General features: G+C 43.3%; 2 protein-coding genes across 2 annotated transcripts; both read left to right on the top strand.

The window, feature by feature from the left end:
* The first annotated feature begins 1,148 nt into the window (after nucleotides 1-1,148).
* LOC113017939 (uncharacterized) lies at nucleotides 1,149-3,005 on the top strand. The gene is made up of 4 exons (XM_026161033.1): nucleotides 1,149-1,179; nucleotides 2,254-2,295; nucleotides 2,375-2,641; nucleotides 2,722-3,005. The coding sequence occupies exons 1-4, from the start codon at nucleotides 1,149-1,151 to the stop codon at nucleotides 3,003-3,005; spliced, it is 624 nt and encodes a 207-aa protein (XP_026016818.1).
* Nucleotides 3,006-10,135: 7,130 nt separating this feature from the next.
* On the top strand, nucleotides 10,136-17,111 carry LOC113017948 (E3 ubiquitin-protein ligase TRIM21-like). The gene is made up of 2 exons (XM_026161037.1): nucleotides 10,136-10,263; nucleotides 15,173-17,111. The coding sequence occupies exon 2, from the start codon at nucleotides 15,182-15,184 to the stop codon at nucleotides 16,874-16,876; it is 1,695 nt and encodes a 564-aa protein (XP_026016822.1). The 5' UTR covers nucleotides 10,136-10,263; nucleotides 15,173-15,181; the 3' UTR covers nucleotides 16,877-17,111.

The following is a 17,111-nucleotide window of genomic DNA, read 5'->3' on the forward strand; positions in this document are numbered from 1 at the left end:
ATGTGAATGTGTTACTTTGCTGGTTCCCAGTTGCAGCTTAAGTGCATCCAATATTAGATTTCCCAGCTTTTCAAACACACCATGAGCTGTGCCATTTTCTGGGCACAGCAGGTTAATACCATATAAAGATTTCCTGATGTGGTATCTCCAATAACAGGTCACGGCATTTCGCTCTCGAGGCAGCCAGTGCCCTCCCTGCAGTCCCAAAAGGTTGATTCGGTTCATCTTGACGCACACCTGTGTGCACTTATATTCAAAAGGTTTTTCCGTGTAACAATCTTATAGTGGGTGTGGGGAGTCATAGATTCAGCCCCCCCCCCAGGACCACCGGATGGGCAGATGCTCCACCCTCCTTGAAAGAGCTGAAGAGATGCCTATATGGGATGTCACCGAGCAGCCACAGTGCAGAAGTCAGAGAGGGCCGGCAGCCAGCTGCACCAGAGCAGACCGAGGCCCGAGGTTTGAGGGCCCTCCACCCCCCAAAGTAGCCTGACGGAGTCACGGATGCCAGGCCCTGCCAAGCAGCCGCCGGGAGTGAGCCAGTATGTGAGACCTGACTTGACACATAGACATAGACAAACATGCACACACAGACACAAACATACACCACCCTCATACACACATATACAAATAATCAGCACTCACCCAGTGTGGAGACAAGATGAACCCACACTCCCCAAACACACTCTGAACCCCAAGTCCATTTCTTTTAGGGGAGAAATGTTTGATTTTGGGGTGGGGGTAAATTTCATGATACATGATCACATGGTCAAATATTTTTAGACGTTTGGCTCCTCCCACGGGATGGTGTGCATCTTTCTCTGCTTTCTCTGAGATGTGAGTATGGATATGTGTGTGTTGACTGTTGAGGCAGGTGGATGCTGCTGATTGCTGGTTTGAAAGAGTTCCTAAGTGTTGATTGGATGATTGGATGTACAGCAGCTTCTTAAACCCCAGCTCACAGCCACCTCCGCCCTCTACTTCCCTCCTCTGTACCAAATAAGGAGCCAGCTTTGATCCAAATCAGCTAACTGCGCATCACCAGCTCTTCCTCGTCCTCGCTGTCCAGAAGCAGCAGCGTGATGATCTTGACAGGGAAGTGGTGAAGCTGAAGGTGTCACTCTGCTGCCAGTCGTCGTCCCGACAACATGAAGACTTCATCTGTGTCTCTGCTCCTCGGTGAGTCAAACGCTGAAATCCTTCACTCACTCATAGCGTTCATTTATCTTATAACACAGTAACAGAGTGTGTGCTGGATGCTCTCACTGACTGACTCTAAGATGAAATCTCTTCAGGTCTGTCCAAAGTCTGAAGTTACGTTTTTGCGAGAAGAAGAGTTCACTCTTCTTCTTTAGTGTTTTTGTTGTTTTAAAGTTCAGATCCATCGTGTGTTCTGGACTCAGAGAGTTGGACCTTCATATCCAGTTTGTTGTCTGTAACGTGTTGACTTGTAGAGAAGTCAGGCAACCTCTTTTTTTTTTATCGAAGATCAACTTTCATTCAGGAAACCACAGCTGCTAGCTGCAGGTACCACATGCTCCTCTGGTCTGCCTCTGTTATGTAGTCTTCACTTCCACTATAGAGAGCAAACTTTCCTTTATGTGGACTCTAATGAAAGGACTGGAGACAGTTTTTTTGTCATTTACCTTACTTTTGTGTATTTTGTTTTCTCATGATGAGCTTCAAACAGAAGCAAACTGGGACTCAAACCTGTGAATAAAGATCAATGAAGCAGCTTCTCCAGGTTTTTATTCATCAGCTGATGCTGAATAAACAACTAACCCTTATCCCATGGCTTTGGTTTATAAGTTCTGACTGTTTAATCCTGAGAATGCTTTTCTTGCCTGCTGTACCCCTTACTCCTTTATTCCCCATTGCCCATCCATCCAAACTGCTGAGTCTTCATGAAGCCTGAGTGGGGAGCAGTTTCTCTTCTGCTTCCAATAATCAACAATTCCCCAAAATCTGCTTAGTTTGGGAAATGTTTAGGTGCAGGGTGTTGGATTGTCAAAACAGATATGACGCCCACCTCATTCAGACCAAGTGTACCAACATAGTTTCGTCAGCATGTGTTAAAACTGAGCTGGCGCTTTGTGTGATGTTTATAAGTCTAAATGTACTTTTAAAACCTAAACAGAACCTTAAAAGTGAATTAAAGGTCTCCCCCCTTTAATGTGATGTTTTTGGAACAAGACCAGATTGAAACAGGTTCCTGCCCTCTGACCTTCAGTGACCTCTGACCTCCTGTTGCAGGTGTGTGTGTGCTGCTGCTGTCTGCACTGACTGTTTGTGCAGGTGAGTAGATGAAGTGCACCATGGTCCAGGACAAACACTGAGTGTAAACACTGATAGAAACTGTCTGTCTGTCCTCCAGTCTCTCTGAGCGTCAGTCCAAACCTTCAGCAGTTCTTCACAGCAGCCTCAGTGTCTCTGACATGTGACGGTCAGCTGGGCTCTGATGGATGGACGGTGAAGAGGGACACAGGAAGTAGGACTGAGTCATGTGGAGCAGGGGGGCGGGGCTTCGGGAGGTTCAATGGTCCATCCTGTGTTTTTGATGAGTTCAGCCCAGTCAGTGGAGTTTACTGGTGTGAAGGTGAAGCTGGAGAGAAGAGTGAAGAAGTCAACATCACTGTATCAGGTAATGAAGTCGTTCATTTCATCAGACTAACAGCAGACTGTTATACCACCTCTACATCACTCTGTGGGTCTTTTCCTCAGATAAAGAAGTGATCCTGGAGATCCCTGCACTTCCTGTGAGGACAGGAAGTGATGTCACTCTACGCTGTAAAAACAAAATTGGTGGCACAGCTGCAGCTTATTTCTACTTTAATGGACGTCCTGTTGGACCTAAATCAGAGAAAAACATCACCATTAACGTGCAGCAGTCTGATGAAGGTCTCTACTGGTGTGCTCCTGATGAGTTTGGATCATCTCCTCAGAGCTTTCTGAGGGTCAGAGGTCAGAACACTGACATCACTTCCTGTTTAAAGCCAATCTGCTAAGCTGATGATAAACTGACTGAACCAGCTTCCTCATCTCTCCTGCAGGTTCTGTGACACCAATCTCTGTTGCAACAACAGAAAGAGCAACAACAACAACAACAACCATCACCACTCATATCTCCCATCCTCCTTCCTCCTCCTCCTCCTCCTCCTCCTCCTCCTCCTCCTCGCGTTCAGCAGGAGGCGTGGATGATGAGCGGCGATAAACTTGCGAGAAGCAAGTTATGCTCAACTCCACCGGTGGATTCTGACAGCGTGGAAAAGTGTGAAAACATCCACGATCACCAACGGATTTCGAAGGGCTGGACTGCTGCATGATGGAGAGGAGGACACCGCCACGGCCCTTCAGAGGGTGTTCGACTCTGACACTGACAACGAGGATTTCTTTGGTTTTGAAAGTGACAACGAAGGAAAGGAGCTGAGAGTGGATGAGGAAGCCACCCTGAGTCTGTTCGTATCCGACACTGGAGAAGAGGACTTTGGTGGTTTTAGTGCGCAGGAAGAAGAGAAAGATGGTGAATGACTGACTTTTCTTCTTGTTAAAGCCGTGTCGCTGCACCTGAGCCTAAAAGGTAGTTGTTATATTTCCACTGTAGTGTCAATACACTATTAGAGCTTATGCCGAGTCAGACTGCACACACAATAGTTTGTTTACAAGTTGACTTCTTCTTTATTGGGATAACACATAAGTAACACACACACATAACTGGGCGTGGTGCCCCCTACTGGCGATGGCTTGCATAGCACACAATAATTCTTGGTTCATACATAACAGTAGTCCGAAGCTATTTTTCTGGTGGGGTGTAGGTTATTGTTATGTACTACATTTGTTACCCATTTATGAAGCACAGTACATGTTTTGTACTTGTAATTACCGCTACTTGTACATATACCTAAAAGGTTATGCAAATATGTACCCATAACTTGTTTTTCAAAATATTAATAAAAGGGGTGTGTCTCCAAACAGCCGTCTCTTTCCTGACAATTCGCTTTGTGCATATTCTCTTACATATGATCAGTCAACATTGAAACACCTGCGGCTTTTAGTCACGTGCGGTAATGTATGTACAAAACAGGATTTTCCCCTGATTTTAGCTTGTGCGGCTAATATTCAGGTGCGCTTTGTAGTCCGGGAAATACGGTAATTTTCTTGAATTCTTAAACATTTTTACATGATATTAGTAGGCGGCTCCTTTACTAAACAGCTCCAACTGTTTGATTTGTTTGAATTTTACAGGACAGCTTTTTCCCGTGTTACTCATTCATTATGGAGCTACTGTAGTTAACATGTAATGCTTCTCTAAAACCCTGTGACACAATCTTCTTTAACATTAGTGCGCATTAACCCCACATCTTCCCTGTTTTATTGCTGATGTTGGCCTGACAGTATTGGGCTAACAATGTCTCCTCTGTTTAGGAGAGGGCAGCAGGGTCACATCCTCACTGACATCACCTGTATTTGCACTACAGTCGTTCCCTTCACTGACCTTTGCTCTCCTTCTCTTTTCCATCAGGTTGTGTAAAACTGAAACAGGCATTAAATGTTTACTACAAATGATGCTTTACACAGAAATGCATTGTTAGCCGTTTTTACACACCAGCCTGTGTGGACCTTTAGTCTGAGCATGGGGTCAAAGGTCAGGACAGAAATGCAGCACTGTAACACATATACATATGTAGAACAACAGACATTTGACTGATTTGTGTTGTGACAGCTAGTTTTTTCTTTATACAAATAAATCATCATCACACACAGAAGAAATGTGCAGACCGTACATTTATTAGCTAATATCAGTGGATACAAGAAAAATGGTATGAAGACAAACACTAGCAGCCTTAGCGTTTCTGTTCTGAATCTCTAATCTCTCACAGATATTCATCAAACCCTGTCCTCTATCAGCTTTCAACATAAGAAAAGTATTAGGCCTCATTGAAAAACAGTCTGTTTCCAGATGAAGTACTTTAAAAACTATACTTAAAAACATTTCATACACAAATCTGTCATTTATCCAGATTTTCTTGACTGAGTTTACAATTTACTAGAACTGCCAAAAACACATGAATACAAACAAATGATGAAGGATCCACTTCAAGGAAAGTGGAAAAGCCTCTGTTAGCTGCTGTTTGCAGCTGGCACAGTCTAACAGAGGCTAATACCAACGCTAACCAACAGTTTAGCATATCGTCGACAGCTCACCTCAGCATGGCTGTCCTCGGTCAGCAGTGAGCTTTATTAACTTGCACAAAGTTTTACACCCAGTTTGAGAGTAAATAAAAGTGGACATTTCTCAGCTCCAGCATTGACAGCTGAGGTAAACGGTGGACCGACAGCTTATCCACAAAATGGGAAAAACTCCAGTCCAGAATCCGGTCCAGTCCTCGTGGCAGTAAAAACTGTAATCATGCATACATGCTTTTGTCACACCTGACCATTTCGTACAATATAATTGAAGTTTTGGATTTAAAAATTTAGCAGACGTGAACGAGCAACATTCCTGATGAGGCTGGTCAACGCTGTTCAACTAGAAGCCTACGTGGATGATATCCCAGCCTACACATCCCCCTGAACTGAACTGCCTCAGTGAAATACTTGCTCACTCACACCAAACTTCATTAAATGTGAATGTGTTACCTTGCTGGTTCCCAGTTGCAGCTTAAGTGCATCCAATATTAGATTTCCCAGCTTTTCAAACACACCATGAGCTGTGCCATTTTCTGGGCACAGCAGGTTAAAACCATATAAAGATTTCCTGATGTTGTATCTCCAATAACAGGTCACGGCATTTCGCTCTCGAGGCAGCCAGTGCCCAAAAGGTTGATTCGGTTCATCTTGACGCACACCTGTGTGCACTTATATTCAAAAGGTTTTTCCGTGTAACGATCTGATAGTGGGTGTGGGGAGTCATAGCGGGCATGGACAAGATTCAGTATGAGGTACCGAGGTATTCGGGTGAGACCACTTGCTTCTTGGGATCCTTTGGCATCAGGGCTGTCCGGCCTTCAATTGAGCTTTTCAGGTCTATCTTTTTCTTTGTGTGTGTGTGTGTGTGTGTGTGTGTGTGTGTGTGTGTCCTGTCTGGCACTGTAGCAATCAGAATTATGTCTGAAGGCCAAGACAAATGCCCAACAGATTTACTTTCCCAAGTGGGCCTTTTGCAATACTGGTCCACTTGATTGTCATAGTTTATTTGATCTTTATTAGTTATTTTTATAAGTTATTGTAATCAGGCCGGACTGGACTCGGGGACGGGAAAGAAAAACAAGAAGAAAAGTTCAGAAGAAAGTTAACAGAAGGAGAGAGAAAGAAAAAGGAGAAAAGAGAGAGAGAGAGAAAACACGATGAAAATCTGCTTCATCACCTTTTTTTTCTCTTTTTCCTTTCTCTTGATCACCTGTTGAGAAAGAAAAATGAAAACAAGCAGAGGAAGACTAGAGCAATAGCATAAACAACATCACGATGATCTATGTGACTATAACAGTAATACTAAATATTAAACATTATTGTAAGATCGACAGCACACAGTGTGCTTTGAGGTAGGAGCCCAAAAGGGTGTAGTTTGTGTGTGTGATCACCCGTGTGTACACCTGTGAGCATGGACGCGCTTGTTTTTAAAAGGTTCCTTCATGTAATGATCTGCTAGAGGGTGTGGGGGGGCCACAGCCCCGTCCTCCAGGGCATGAAGCAGGTATGGAGGAGATCAAAACTCCAGACATCCAGAGGCCCCCAGAACACAAGAGACCAAGGAAGACCAACAGAGGGGCAGCTGCGCCACTGTCCCAGAAAGAGCTGAGGAGAGTCCCAGATGAGGGCTCACTCAGCAGCCGCGGAGCAGAAGCCAGGGGGAGTTGCAGTGACGCGCCCGTGAGCTCCGCCGGCAGCCAGCTGTGCCTGAGTGACCGAGCCCCAGGCCGAGAGGCCGGGGGCACCCCACCCCCGAAGTGGCCCGAGCGAGCCCCAGGCTCCAGGCCCCGACAAGCACCCACCAAGGAGTGAGCCGGTGTGTACCTGGACGCCCATCCCCGGACACAAAGAACCACCAACGCACTGATGTCTGAGGGCGTCTGCAATGGCGTGTCCAGCGGGGTGGCCTGGGGGGGCACAGGCCACCCCCCCAACCAGACTGGCCACCCCAGGTGCCACCCCAAAGGCAAAACAATAAAATTCAATCAAATATCAAATGTCCGATTATGTTTTCACGTTGAAGCTCAGATATCCGAGTGTAAGTGAATGCAGCATCGGCTTCTGCGCTATGTGCATCACGTTAGCAAAGGTAGGAGAGCCAAGCGCGAAAGAACTGCAGGAAACTATTTTTCGGTGAAAGAAAATGAGGACAGAATAAATGTCCCGGTAAGTAATATTAAGTTTGTTGAGTTTAGTAAACTTCGGTGAAATTAGAATACCAAGGAAAAAAATAACACTTAAAGAATTATTGCAGCCGTGGAATATTTCAGACAGTATGCTACTGAGGGGAGCTAACATAAGAGTTATGAGTTATAAGATGTAATCTAAGTCGTAACATTGCTGTATGGAGCTGCAGATTTGGTTGCAAGTTAACATAGCTGGACTGGCCATCGGGCATATGGCCAGTGACTTATTTTTTATTTATTTTGTAATGGCATGAACAATGAGAGGTGGTGGATTGGCCAGATGCAGGTCAATGTGTAGAAATAACTCCGTTGTTTGGTGGTGGCTATGGCGGGGCTTCCACAGAGGCAACAGGTGGATGAGGGAAGGGGAGGCAGGAGGAGAGCCCCGAGGCAGCCACCAGTCCGAGTGTCAGGTGAACTGAACTTCAGGTAAGAAGTTATGACCTGCAGTCTATCTGGGTCAGATATAAACCAAGTTTAGGTGGAGTTTATTTTCGTTGTGCTGACTTTTTACTGTCAGTTGCAATAACTCATACTGCGTTCTAGCCAGCTTGAGGAGTTTTTATACAGCTGGGTGGTGCTATGATGTTTCTGATAGTGAACTTTATTTTATTCATAAGGTTAGTTAGTAGAGTTGCCAACGGCTCCTTAAAAAATGGAATGGTCCCTCATTCAGAGAAAATATTACACGTTTCGTATTGAGCTGAGAAGAGACGCAGTTTGTCCCGAACTTCAGCTAGAATGGAAAAAGACACAAAGCTGGATTTATTCTGTCTTTATGCTGCACAGCTGCCTCTTCTCTCATCCTGCCTCTCCTGTTGCTACTTCAATCATGAAACTGATCAATGATCAGCTGATCGGCTCTCTTGTTTGTTTATCGCCCACTTTGCGCCACAAAGAGGAAACCAGCAGATGTCGCGCTAAACAACAGCAGCACGTTTAAGCTTGATCAGCTGTTGTTATTTAATATTAATTTCTAGTATCAGCTGTTGTTTGCTGGAGCCACAGCTGTAAAGCTGCTGGTCATGATGTCGGTTTGGATATGTGGTGAGAGGGAAACATGAAGCTGAAACCAGGAGATGTCCTTACTGAATCATCAGAGCTGAACAGGTGATGGAGAAACAGGTTTACCTTTTAGGTGACATGGATGAGTTGAAGGGAAGTTATGAACTGTTTCTGAGAGACAACTTACACCAGGATCCTTTTTTATGTAGCTGACAGCTGGTAACTGTGCAGGGGCGGGTCTAGCAAAGTGTTGCCAGGGGGGCAGGTAGGGCATTAACAGGGAGAGGGGGGCATAAAGAAATACCTTTCTTTCTTATTCTCATTTAAAATATCTCGCTTTTATTAAATAATTATCTAAATCTTTCAAACAAAGTTTTTATCTGACGTAAAAAGTATAGAAATCATACATATACCAACAAGACTGTACATCACTGTCACAACAGGGTTTGTTTTCAGTCAAAGTCTTTATGGCTTTAATACCTGGTGGGTCGGTCTGTAGTGAAAATCCCCAATTTTCTGTCCCAGTCCAGCCCTGCAGGTTAATACTGGCAGTGTCACCATGCCAGCTGACTGTATTTCATCATCAGCCAGTGTTGTTCTTGATCAATATTACCAAAGTTTACCATAAGGCAGCATAGAAAGTATTTACTTGCTTTCAGGTTTTATTCAAATATTAGTCTTTTCAGTTGTTTCCCCACTTTTTTCCTGTTTCAAAATCAAACACCAGTTTGTGAGAAGATTATCTTCTTTTTTTAACAGGCAGATAAAGTTTTACATTGGAATGGCTAATTTTTCAATTGTTTGTTACAAATGTTCGTATTTTAATATTAAAAAATGTTTTTGCCCAAAACATATGTGCACTACATGTCAGTAAAAATACTATGTAAATATTGATGTCCTTGACTGCTGAGTAAACACTGACATAGCACTGATTGCATCTCTTGTACTTTATCAACGCAGTATCTAAAAACTTTGCACCGTAGTGGTTAAAATCTCATTCTAATAAGAGTTAAAAGTGCATTTGGTTATTAGGTTTATACGATTATTGAATTATGGTTAACGGTTGGTAGAATTTTTTTTTAAACATTATCTGCCAATTACATCTGCCACCCTTCTCCAAATTTGTGCCCCTACCTGGCCCCCCCAACAAAAATTTTCTAGACACGCCACTGGGCGTCTGCCACTGGATATGAACTTTTTTCAAGACAGTGAATCTTGAAACCAGAGAAAAAATAGAGAGTTTTAACTTGTTCCATTGGCAGATTTTTTTCACTTATTTCAAGCTAAAATATTTATTAGAATTCAAATTTAGACAGAAACAAAGTGAATAATATTGTTTTATTATCACGTTGATGCAGCACATGGTTCAGTTAGCTTTGTATAAACACGTGTTAGAAATGTTCTTCAATCAGCTCTTTTTACTCTCATTTCACAGCCACTACTTTTTACTTTTACTTGAGTAAAGAAGTTGAAACAGTACTTGGAGTATTTTTAACAGTAGTACTTCTACTTCAGTACACACTGTGTGTACTTTTACCACCTGTGTCTGAGACCTCCTTCAGGGTCCACCTGAAGCTCTCAGTCTGCTGTGGAAAAAGGAAATCCAGGTGAGTTTCTCCTGATCACCTGAGGCCATCATTACTGTGTGAACCCACACACCACTCCTCACTCCTCCACCCGCTGCACACAGTCACTGAGTACAGACCGGCTGATTCCTGTAAAGGGAGAGGCAAGAAGAGGCGGAGCAACACCTGAAAAACAAGAAGCTCAACGTCATTTTGCAGAAGTGAAAGTGTGAGAGAGCAGCAGCAGAGCTGCAGTCGAGTCCTGTTTGTCTCTAAAAGAAGATTCACTGGAGTCCATCAGGTTCCTCTCAGCAACAGTGGTGAGTGCAGCTGATCACACTTCCTGCTTCTACACAAATCTTCACTCTGTTCACTTCATCAGGGTCTAGAGCGCCACCTCATTTCTCCATGGTGCCACTTAGGCTACGTCCACACTCGCCCGGATAGATTTGAAAACAGCGCTCCGCCTCCACACTGGTGTTTTCAGTCGTTTTCACAGAGTTGTGCGTCCACATTAAGACGGCTGAAAACGCTTACGTTCCAGTCCTGCGCATGCGTGAAACGCAAGACGATTCGACCGGTCTCATTTCTGTCTGCCGCTTATTCACTTTCCAGCTGTTTGAAACGTCGCGGCAAAAGGTGGAGGAAAAGCACCGAGTTTTAAAATGGACTAACAATGAGGTGGAGTTGTTGCTGCGAGTAACACAAAAGTACAAAGTTGCAAAACCGAGAGAGAAATAAAGAACTTGAAGAAAAGCTCTGTGGAGCATGTGCAGACTGATATTCATCTTTAATAGGACTGTCAAAACTGCTGCTGTATAATGCTCTCCACTATCTTTGTTTAATTGGTCACATGCCTGCATCACATGACTAACATGCATCATTGTTTTAGAAAGTCTCTGTGTTCACTCTTCACTGTGACACAAACGCACCGTCTCCAAATTATTTACTTTCCGCCTGTTTGAATCGTCGCAGCAGAGGTGAGCAGCCTGATAGGAGTGGATGTAGCTGTGGGTAATGAGAAAAGATGAAAAGAACGATTGATAACTTTTTCGTTAAGGCCGGTGCTCTGACACGGAGCCATCAACCTCTCAGTGTCTAACACTGGTCTGCAGACGGCATCAGATAATGAGCCACATTAGATGGACTCTGAGCCCACTGACAGTAAAAGGGTGAAGTGTAGACATTTGGAAGAGAGCGGCCTGACCAGTTTCTCTGACTATGATACTGTAAAGCTGACAACATGATGCATTTACTGTGGTGAGTGTGCAAAGACCATGGCAGGTGTTGTGCCAAGGTAGGGATCCCCAACAGGATCTGTTTCCCTGCGTCAGGAACATCGGCTGGGCAGGGAAAGCGGACCCAACGCACTCCGCCTCCATCACGACCAACTAGACGTGGAAGGAGTGATGTTTTAGTGACAACATGAAAGATGAGTGTGACCGTTCAGTTTGTGGGTTACAACAGAAAATGATACATTTATTGTTCTCGTGTGTTATCGGACGGGATCATTTTAACAAACCGAGGACATTTTCCTGATAATTATCTGTATCCTCCTGTAACTTTACTGTTTAAAGAGCTAAAACCTCCAACATTTCAGGATCAATAAGTCCTTATAAGACGTGTTTGTGAGCTAAAAATCAAGAATGTGGGATACTGTTTGTCTGTGTCAGCCAAACAACTTCACATCTTTGTAACGACTGTTAAAAAGATGTTCATCCTGTTGATCCTGTTCATCTGGACGCTGCACTGTACAGCAGACACGACGTTGTTCAGTTTGTGTTTCAGATGAACCAGTTTGTGTCTGAGTGTGTTGCTGGGTCTCCACCAGTTACTCTGACAACTGAAGGTTCAAGATTTTTATTTTGACATTTTCACACAGGACCAACAGTCCATGCACAGTGGAATACTTGTGCAGAGCTTTCCAAGTCAAATCACACTTTAACAATATAAAGACAGAAAAAGCAGGAGGATAGAAATGAAGTCCGGAGTAGGGTAGTCGTACTCTTTTCTTTTTTTTTTTTCTTAAATTTTTTTTAATTTTTGCATTTAAATTAAACATAACATGCTTATACAAAATCAACCAAGAACAATTACTGTTTTTAACATTTGTGAACTTATGAGCATGAAAGGAGAAAGGAGAAGAAAAAAAAGAAGAAAGGAAAAAAGAAGAAAAAGAAAAGGAAGAAAAAAAAACTATTTCAACAATTATACATCCTAATCAAACAGGTTTTATTCCTGGTAGATGGTCATTTAATAATGTCCGTTTATTATTAAATACAATTAATTTAGGTTATGGAAAAGAGGTTAAAACAGCAGTACTTTCTCTGGACGCTCAAAAAGCATTTGATCAGATTGAATGGTCTTATATATTTGAGACTCTAAAACAATTTGGTTTTGGGGAGTACTTTAGGGATTGGATTAAAATGATTTATCTGTGTCCGGTGTCCTGTATTCTCACTAATGCAGATAAATCCTCTCCCTTTCAATTACAACGCGGGGTGAGACAGGGGGATCCCCTCTCACCGCTTCTTTTTGATATAGCCCTGGAGCCCCTAGCCATTAACATAAGAAACCACCCAGGTATACAGGGAGTTAAATTTGGGAATGTGGAAAGTCTTGTTAACATTTATGCAGATGACTTACTGATCTGCCTTTCCAAACCAGAAATCTCATTCCCTAATCTTTTAAATTGTATTAAACACTTTGGGAAATTATCAGGATATATGATCAATTGGGATAAATCTGAATTTATGCCAATAACAGATAATCTATGCCCAAAGTTCCTCAGCTCACTCCCATTCAAATTAGTAACTACGTCTTTTACCTATCTTGGTCTTAAGATCTCTAAAAATCCCAAACTCCTTTATAAATTGAATTTCCTGGAAATGCTGGATAAGTTCAAAGATGATATTAGAAAATGGAAGCTGCTTCCTCTGTCTCTGATCGGTCGAATAAATCCAGTTAGAATGGTGTCTTTGCCACGATTTTTATATCTTTTTCAAAACCTTCCTATTCACTTGCCACTTAAATTTTTTAAGCAGCTTGATTCATTGATTCACTCATTCATTTGGGCAGGAAAACCCCCTCGGATATCCATGGCTCATCTTCAAAAAAACACTTCCTGCGGGGGGTTAGGTCTCCCTGTGTTTAGACATTATTATTGGGCAGCAAATTCAAGAGCTCTATTGCACTGGCAGTGGGGCTCGCCTATTGATTATTGTCATGACAAGCTTCCGATCTGGCTCCAGGTAGAGGCAGCAACAGTATCTGAAGCCTCATTACCGGTCTTATTGTTTTCTAACACGGGTTCTTTTAACAATTCGCTCAGTCGTAATTTTGTTGTTAAACACTCCTTAAAGATATTAAGTCAAATTAGGAAATCTCTCAAACAACCTGATTTTTCAGTAGGAATGCCAATAATACATAACTACTTGTTTAAACCAGGTAAAATGGATAGGGTGTTTTTAGAATGGGGGGAAAAGGGATTGAAATACATTGAGGACTTATATACAGATGACAAATTTATGTCCTTCCTTCAACTTCAAGAAAAGTTTCAATTACCTCAATCACATTTTTTTCGTTATCTTCAAATAAGGAATTTTGTTCAACAAAACTTTTCAGACTTTCCACTGAAGCCACGAAGTTATACTTACTTTGATATAATTCGGAAAGCAGATTTTAAACATTTGATATCTCAGTTTGTTAAGTGCTTTACAATCCCAGTTGATTCCGACCGAATTAAGAAAACATGGGCTGAAGACCTCGGGGTCCCTCTGTCTGAAGACCAATGGTCAAATTGTTTGTCCAATATTCAGAAAGGCTCAATAAATGCCAGATATAAACTAATCCAGTTTAAAGTCATTCATAGACTACACTTTTCTAAACTTAAACTTAACCGGATCTATAATTCTGTATCCCCCTTATGTGACAGATGTAAAGTCGGTGAAGGTTCCCTTGCACATTTATTTTGGCATTGCCCTGTTTTGAATGCTTTTTGGAGCCAGATTTTTTATGTGGTTTTCAAACCAATTTAGGAAAAAAGTACCACGTGATGGTACATTGGCTATACTTGGATCATTTGCATCAGTCGAATCTTTTTCCTTTTCACAAAAACAGATAATTACAATGGGTATGCTGGCTGCAAAGAAACTTATTCTTTTACAGTGGCGGTCTTCTTCGGCCCCGTGTTTTAACAGGTGGCTTAATGAGATGGTGTCTGTGGCCAGGGTGGAGCAGATAAGATTTGATAGAGAGGGGAAACTGGCGAGTTTTTGTATGATTTGGCAACCATTTCTAGAATTCTTAAAAAAATAACTGATCATAATTCATGCCTCACACTCCGCGTGAATTATTTTATTTGTACTATTTTCTATATACAAAGAAAAAGAAGAAAATGTACAGAGAGTGTGTAGTTCTCTACCTCTTATCGCACTCACAGTATTGCACATTTGTTCCACAGATCTGTTTCACAAGTCTGTTGTGAGTGTATTGCCCGATGGTCAGTGAACCGCTGATACATTCAAAATGAGGTTAAGTAGTGCTGTGTTATTTTAAGTGTTCAGTGTGTTTTTGTTTGCCGTCAGTCTGACAGTTGTGGGGAAGAAGCTGTTGAAGAATCGTGTTCTGTGTGTGATGCTGCTGTCCGCTCTGTTGTGTCTGAGATTGTATGTGCAGCTTTGTATGTGCAGGTCCATGGATGCAAGTGTTGTTCCCATAATCCTCTCTGCAGACTTTCTGACTCTGCAGAGCCTTCCTCTCTGTCTGTGTAGTGTTTCCATACCAGACAGTGATGCCTGCGGTGAGGATGCTGTCTATCAGTCCTCTGCAGGCCTGGGTGAGAGGGTGGTGGTTCATGCCAGCTTTCCTGAGCAGCCGAATGAAATAAAGCCTTTGCTGGGCTTTTTTCACAGTTGCTGTAGTGTTGAGAGTCCAGCTCAGGTCTGATGTAACCTGAAGTCCCAGGAATCTGTGGCTGTTTGCCCTCTCCACCTCCGTCCCTTTGACGATAAGAGGCTGCAGGGGAGGGAGTTCTTCCAAAAGTGCAGTATTCATTCCTTGGTCCGTGTTGAGGATGAGGTGAAGAAGCTTCTGTGATGAGTAGAAACTTAAAGAAGTCCAGACGCTTTTCTCTCCAAGCTCCTCAGACTACTGACGCTTGTTTCTCTCTTTGTAAAATGAAATTTAAAGTGAATTTTGAATCAAATGTTTCTCTTCTTTCTCCCTCAGAGTGCAGACATGTCTGCTGCCAGCAATCTGCGATCTGAAGATCAGTTTCTGTGCTCCATCTGTCTGGATGTGTTCACTGATCCAGTCACTACACCATGTGGACACAACTTCTGCAAAACCTGCATCAGTCAGCACTGGGACATGAGTCAGAGCTGTCAGTGTCCCATGTGTAAAGAGACTTTCTACACTCGACCTCAGCTGAAGATCAACACTTTGTTCTCTGAGATGGTTGCTCAGTTCAGACGTGAAGCTCAGCAGAAAGCCAGCAGCAGCAGCTCAGAGCAACAAGCTGCCAAACCAGGAGAAGTTCCCTGTGACGTCTGCACTGGAACCAGACTGAAGGCCCTGAAGTCCTGCCTGGTGTGTCAGACCTCCTACTGTCAGACTCACCTGGAGCCTCATCTGACAGTGAAAGGTCTGAAAAGACATCAGCTGGTTGATGCTGTGGAGAACCTGGAAGGCAGGATGTGCACGAAGCACGATAAACTCCTGGAGCTGTTCTGTAAGACCGACCAGACATGTGTCTGCGTGCTCTGTCCTGTTTTAGACCACAAGAACCACGAGTTTGTTCCTCTGAGAGAAGAATATGAAGGAAAGAAGGCAGAGCTGGAGAAGACAGAGGCTGAGATTCAGCAGATGATCCAGAAGAGACGACTGAAGATTCAGGAGATCACAGAGTCGGTGAAGATGAGTAAAGATGCTGCAGACAGACAGAAAGCAGAAGGTGTTCAGGTCCTCACGGCTCTGATGGAGTCTGTTGAGAGACGCCTGAAGGAGCTCATGAAGGAGATCGAAGACAAACAGGAAGCTACAGAGAAACAGGCTGAAGGTCTCATCAAAGATCTGGAACAGGAAATCTCTGAGCTGATGGAGAGAAGCTCTGAGGTGGAGCAGCTCTCACGCTCTGAAGACCACCTCCACCTCCTCCAAAGCTTCTCCTCCCTGAAAGCTGCTCCACCCAGCAAGGACTGGACAGAGGTCAGAGTTCATCCACCATCATATGAGGGGACTGTGGGGAGAGCTGTGGCTCAGCTGGAGGAGACAGTCTGGAAACCCATGAAGAAGAAGCTGTTAGAGGCTGAGCTGCAGAGGGTGCAGCAGCATGAGGTGGATGTGACTCTGGATCCTGATACAGCTCATCCTAATCTCATCCTGTCTGATGATGGAAAACAAGTGTATGATACTGATGTGGAGAAGAAACTTCCAGACAACCCAGAGAGATTTTCTTACTGTGTTAATGTTTTAGGAGAGCAGAGTTTCTCTTCAGGCAGATTTTACTTTGAGGTTCAGGTTAAAGGAAAGACTGAGTGGGATTTAGGAGTGGCCACAGAGTCGATCAACAGGAAGGGAAACATCAGACTGAGACCTCAGGATGGTTTCTGGACTGTAGTGCTGAGAAATGGAAATGAGTACAAAGCTGCTGCTGGTCCTCCAGTCCCCCTCTGTCTTCATCCTGGTCCTGAGAAGGTGGGGGTGTTTGTGGATTATGAGGAGGGTCTGGTCTCCTTTTATGATGTAGGTGCTGCAGCTCTGATCTACTCCTTTACTGGCTGCTCCTTCACTCACAAACTCCACCCATTCTTCAGTCCCAGTCTGAATTATGGAGGTAAAAACTCTGCACCTCTGATCATCTGTCCTGTCAATAACATTAATCGATCCCGTTCATTGGAAGAATTGCTTGATTTCTATTCTGATTTTTCTTGAAGGGAACAAATGAACATGTTGAGTGTAAATCCTCTACAGTCTCCATGTTTCTATAGAATCTGATCATCAGGACTCTGATTCACACTTTGATTCTCATGGAGTTTGATTTGAACAGAAGAAAAGTTGAATCAGGAAATGTTCCCACTGATGGAGACTCGAGCTGAAGAGCAAATATCAGAGAACAAATGTCCAAAAGCTTCATTTCCAATAAAGTTTGTTCAATGCTTTGAGTGAA

The sequence above is a fragment of the Astatotilapia calliptera genome, unplaced genomic scaffold, assembly GCF_900246225.1.
Source record: "Astatotilapia calliptera unplaced genomic scaffold, fAstCal1.2 U_scaffold_3, whole genome shotgun sequence".
Taxonomy (NCBI): Eukaryota; Metazoa; Chordata; class Actinopteri; order Cichliformes; family Cichlidae; genus Astatotilapia; species Astatotilapia calliptera.

Coding starts and splice junctions, on each gene's coding strand:
- LOC113017939 (XM_026161033.1), top strand. CDS start 1,149: ATGAAGACTTCATCTGTGTCTCTGCTCCTCG. Junction 1,180..2,253: donor ATCTGTGTCTCTGCTCCTCG/GTGAGTCAAACG, acceptor CTCCTGTTGCAG/GTGTGTGTGTGCTGCTGCTG. Junction 2,642..2,721: donor AGTCAACATCACTGTATCAG/GTAATGAAGTCG, acceptor TCTTTTCCTCAG/ATAAAGAAGTGATCCTGGAG.
- LOC113017948 (XM_026161037.1), top strand. CDS start 15,182: ATGTCTGCTGCCAGCAATCTGCGATCTGAAGATCAGTTTCTGTGCTCC.